A 4,216-nucleotide genomic window follows, 5' to 3' on the forward strand; every position below is an offset into this window, starting at 1 on the left:
GGGGGGGGAGTGAGGCACAGTACTATCGTTCAGCTTGCTCTTCGGGGTTGTTCGGAGGTCCTGCGCTCCGTTCAGTTGCAGTTGGCGGTCCTAACGGCCGTGCCCGCCAAGCTTTCCCCTGCCATTACTGATCCCCTGACCCCAGTAGCCCTAACTCCAGTGGCACTAAACTTGTAGAAGTCGGCGGTCGCCAATTGCACCGACGGATGAAAGAGTCGAGCTCGCCAACTCCGTAAACAGTACCTAATAAGAAGCCTTTCCCGGCACATCTGTACGGATTGGGACAGTGAATCGGACTTCATCCCCATGAAAGAGCGGGGTGTGCCACACGCGTGTCTTACCATGATGGTAAGATACCCACAGCGGCAACCGCACTAGCAGGGGGAATTGACCCAAGGTTATGATGAGTTCGAGATGACGACACACCACCGATCCGTGGTGTGTCCATTGACCTTCCTTTATATTAGACCACACAGAAAAAAATTTCATATTTTTCCCCCCTGCGTGCGCCGTTAAGCCGGCAGGTTACTATTGGAAATTTTCCTGACGCTGAATCTCCCATACCACAGACCTTCCATCGCAATTAATCCTTGCTCCAATTTCCACAGTCGTGCGGGCTTCTTCATTCTTCTCTTTTTCTGTGAGAGAGGTCTTCACTTGGTCGAGAGCCTCCCTAGCGGTGCCGTCCAGCTTGAAAAGGAACTTGTAGACGCGCTCAGTTGTGTCCACGACAGCACCGGCACCATCTGAGAAGAACTGAGTTCGCGTTTTAATGAATTCTGACATGAGGCAGAACACCAGGTGCACGATTAATGGCCAATTATGAGCCGGAAAGGGTTCAAGCCGGCTATTGACGGGCAAGAAGCAATCGAACGTAGCGAAGAAACTCTTAAGCCTGTCGGCCTCCAGGCTCTTTACCAGCTTCCGAATGAAAGATCTGCGCTGCTTGTCGGGCACAGGTGTGCGTATCAGAAGCGCGAATTTTGCAAGACCCAATCGGACTTCATCATTAGGGAACGCTAACTGGTAGATGTCGAAGCGCTTGTCGTAATCCTTTACGGTGATATACCCGCAGAGGTAAGTCAGAAGAAAAGGATCTTGAAGCGCTTCGCCTAAGGACTTGAGGTACTTCGCTGACCCAGGTTCAACCGCTGGCTTCAAGACCGTACCCGACGTCGGATCCATGTCGGAGCCATCAAGAGAGACGCCAGTCAGTAAAGGGACCAGGTCACTGCTTCTATTTTCTACTACCCATTTCAAAATTTTGGGAATGCCAATATGGTTTGAGTAATCGCCGAATCTTCCCTCGTGAAAGGCCATTAGTACACTCCACGGTTGGAACAACTGTTCACCGCTGTGATGGAAGCGGTAACCCCCGTATCGACGGGTCAAAACGGCAAGTGTTTCCTCCATACTTATGTCGTGCGACTCTCCTAACGACTCGATTTGACGGCGGAACTTCGTAGTCAGTTCTTCTCGAGTGAAGCCGCAAAGGGTAGGGAAATCACGGTCAAGACTACTACCGTTCCGTTGGTTGATCTCGCTCAAGACACTGACCTGCGCTAGTTTCGTAATGCCGGTGAGAAAGACAAAGTATAGGTGCCGTTCCTCACGTTTCAGAACACTGTAAAATGAATTCAGCACAGAGAGATGGGATTTCAATAGGTCTTGGGAACAAAGGGTCTCCAGTAAAGGTTTGTCGTATTCGTCAATGAGTACAACTACACCCTTGCCGGATTGTTCGGCTGTGTGCTGTATGATTCGAGCGAAGCGTTCGCTGAGAGTCCCTTCGTTCTCATTTACACCAAATTCCGTCTCCCACTCAAGTAGCTTGTCACTCAGGATCTTCTCTAGCTTAGTCTGTTGCTCGTCTACCGAACTGCGGGCCCAACTGGGGGCCGAACTGCTAGGTGGATAGTACTCAAACGGGCTCAGGTCGAGATGTAGGACGGAGTACTGCTCCCATTTCTTTTCCAACGGCTCAATCGCCAGTCCGGCAAAGAGATCTTTCCGACCCTGGAAGTAAGCTTTGAACGTGGAAATTAGAAGACTCTTCCCGAAACGTCGAGGCCGACTGAGCACACACGGCCTACCGGCGTTGGCAATCTCCCAAACCTGCTCAGTCTTATCCACGTACTGGCAAAGAAAAACGTCTTCGAAACTCTGAATGCCAAGAGTAAGCCCCATGGCGCAATTACAAATGGTTCAATTTTATCCCTTCAAAATTTACCCATACTGTCAAAGCCCTCTTCCGGGCAGGCAGTGCTACAAGAAACGTCAGCCATAGAGCGTCAGCCATAGAGCGTCAGTCGGATTGTCAACCACAATGTCCCTGTGACTGACGCTCTATAGCTGACGCTCTATAGCTGACGCTCTATGGCTGACGCTCTATGGCTGACGCTCTATGGCTGACGTTTCTTGTAGCACTGCCTGCCCGGAAGAGGGCTTTGACAATCCAGCACCTTGCGGGTAATCCTCGGTTATGCTATCATTAGACGTTTCCAATCCATTCAATTGCAAGCGACTGTCGGTGGTGGGTCTATAATCCTCGGCTGTCTGACATTCGTGATTCTGAAAGCTTCGCATACCATTGAAGTAATCAAGTGGCGGTCGTGCATGTCCCGTAACAGTTCAGCCACCGGTCTGGACCAGTGGAGCGTGCTAAAACCGTAAGAGGTATGCTGTGGTAGGTGTCATAGCCCGTTTTGTCCCGGCTTGAACTTTTGCTGGCTGAAAGGGCTAGCTAGCTTTCGGATGTAGCGACCGGCAGATCGATTGCTGGAAAGATGGACGGAACCGTTGTTGGAATGCAACGAAGAAGACACTGGACTGTGAATTTCATGGTGGCTGGAGAGTTTGCACCGACGGTGAGAACTTACCGACGGTGAGAACTTACGGGGATATTATTTTGGCGTTCCGTTCGAATTCGACAGCTACTGGATTTGAACCAGTGCGGGCAAAGCCCAGTAGATTTCCAGTCGAAAAAATTCGATCAGGAAATGCGGCACAATATCAAAGTTCCTGGCGAGTATGAATTGGGATATATAATGGTTTATTGGCAGGAGGGTGTTACGCGGTTGCATTCCCACAGTCATGTTTTCATACACACCAAACCTGCACTCCACCAAACCTGCACTCCGCCAACCCGTATGTGCGCACTTTTGTCCTGCGCACTTTTGTCCATTTTCCTTTTGTGATTTTCCAACTTGGTTGCGTTAAATGAAGGGGGTGCCTTGCTTACGGTTCGGTGGAGTGAGTGGAGGTGTAGTGCTGACCGTGATGTTGGGTCCTAGCTGCACGGTCGTCCGACGATTCGAAGAAACGGCTGATGTAGATGACCAAGTCCGAGCTCTAAAAGCGCCACCAATTTCACACTCCGAACAATCGGACCTCGATGAAGAGGAGAAGATCCTGGGGGAACAGTGGGCTACTCTCGAGACAGAGACACCACCAACCAAGCCTCTCACAAAATTTTGGCTAAGGCCGTGGTTTCTTGTGACTGCTGGAGGCGTTGTCGGCTGCGTCACTATGACAGGGTTGCTACATATCTGCTTGCCCAAAGCCTGTCCAGGCACGGAAGACGCATCCCTCACCTGTAGTAAGACCTTTATCATGGACGCTACGACGTCCGGTGTTGACCACGACCACCAAAGTATCCCGCCCTTTATCACGACCGAAGACTACCATTGTGAAGTCCTATCCACGTCCGACTATCTCACGAGGTGCAAACCCCACGGATTGATTTCTGCGTTTGATTTGGCCACGATGCGATTGCCGTCTGAGTTTTGCAAGAAGGTGTACAAAGCTGACAAGATGACGGAACCGATGAGGAAGGCAACAATGGATGGTTGGAAGGAGCTGAATTGGTCCCGTTGTGCATCTAACGGTGGCAGGATACTTTGTACGGACGATGACGGTGAGAATTTACAGGGATATTATTTTGGAGTTCCATTTGAATTCGATTTGCATACCATGTGGGAGGCGATCGTCCACAACCAGAAACCTACTCAGTGTTCGTACCAGTGCAATAGTAATGATGAAGCAGAGCGTCGCATAGCGAATTCGTCGTGGACTGGTCGGTGGGAAATGGGCTGGTATAGACGTGTACAGCACCAACGAACAGAACCTGGTGCTTCTAGGAATTGAAGTTGGGAAGTTGCTGACGACCGTTACTAATCAGGACAGGTCCTGTTTTGAAGGCCGCATTGGATTCGAA

General features: G+C 50.5%; 1 protein-coding gene across 1 annotated transcript; it reads right to left on the reverse strand.

Annotated features, from left to right (window-relative positions):
- Positions 1–528: 528 nt before the first annotated feature.
- Positions 529–2,187, reverse strand: GNI_037760 (AAA-ATPase; the record flags this gene model as incomplete). Its single annotated transcript, XM_011131038.1, has 1 exon — positions 529–2,187. One exon carries the CDS (start codon positions 2,185–2,187, stop codon positions 529–531), a length of 1,659 nt encoding a protein of 552 aa, XP_011129340.1.
- Between the last annotated feature and the right edge of the window lie 2,029 nt (positions 2,188–4,216).

This window comes from Gregarina niphandrodes, assembly GCF_000223845.1.
Source record: "Gregarina niphandrodes unplaced genomic scaffold scaffold00005, whole genome shotgun sequence".
Lineage (NCBI taxonomy): Eukaryota > Apicomplexa > Conoidasida > Eugregarinorida > Gregarinidae > Gregarina > Gregarina niphandrodes.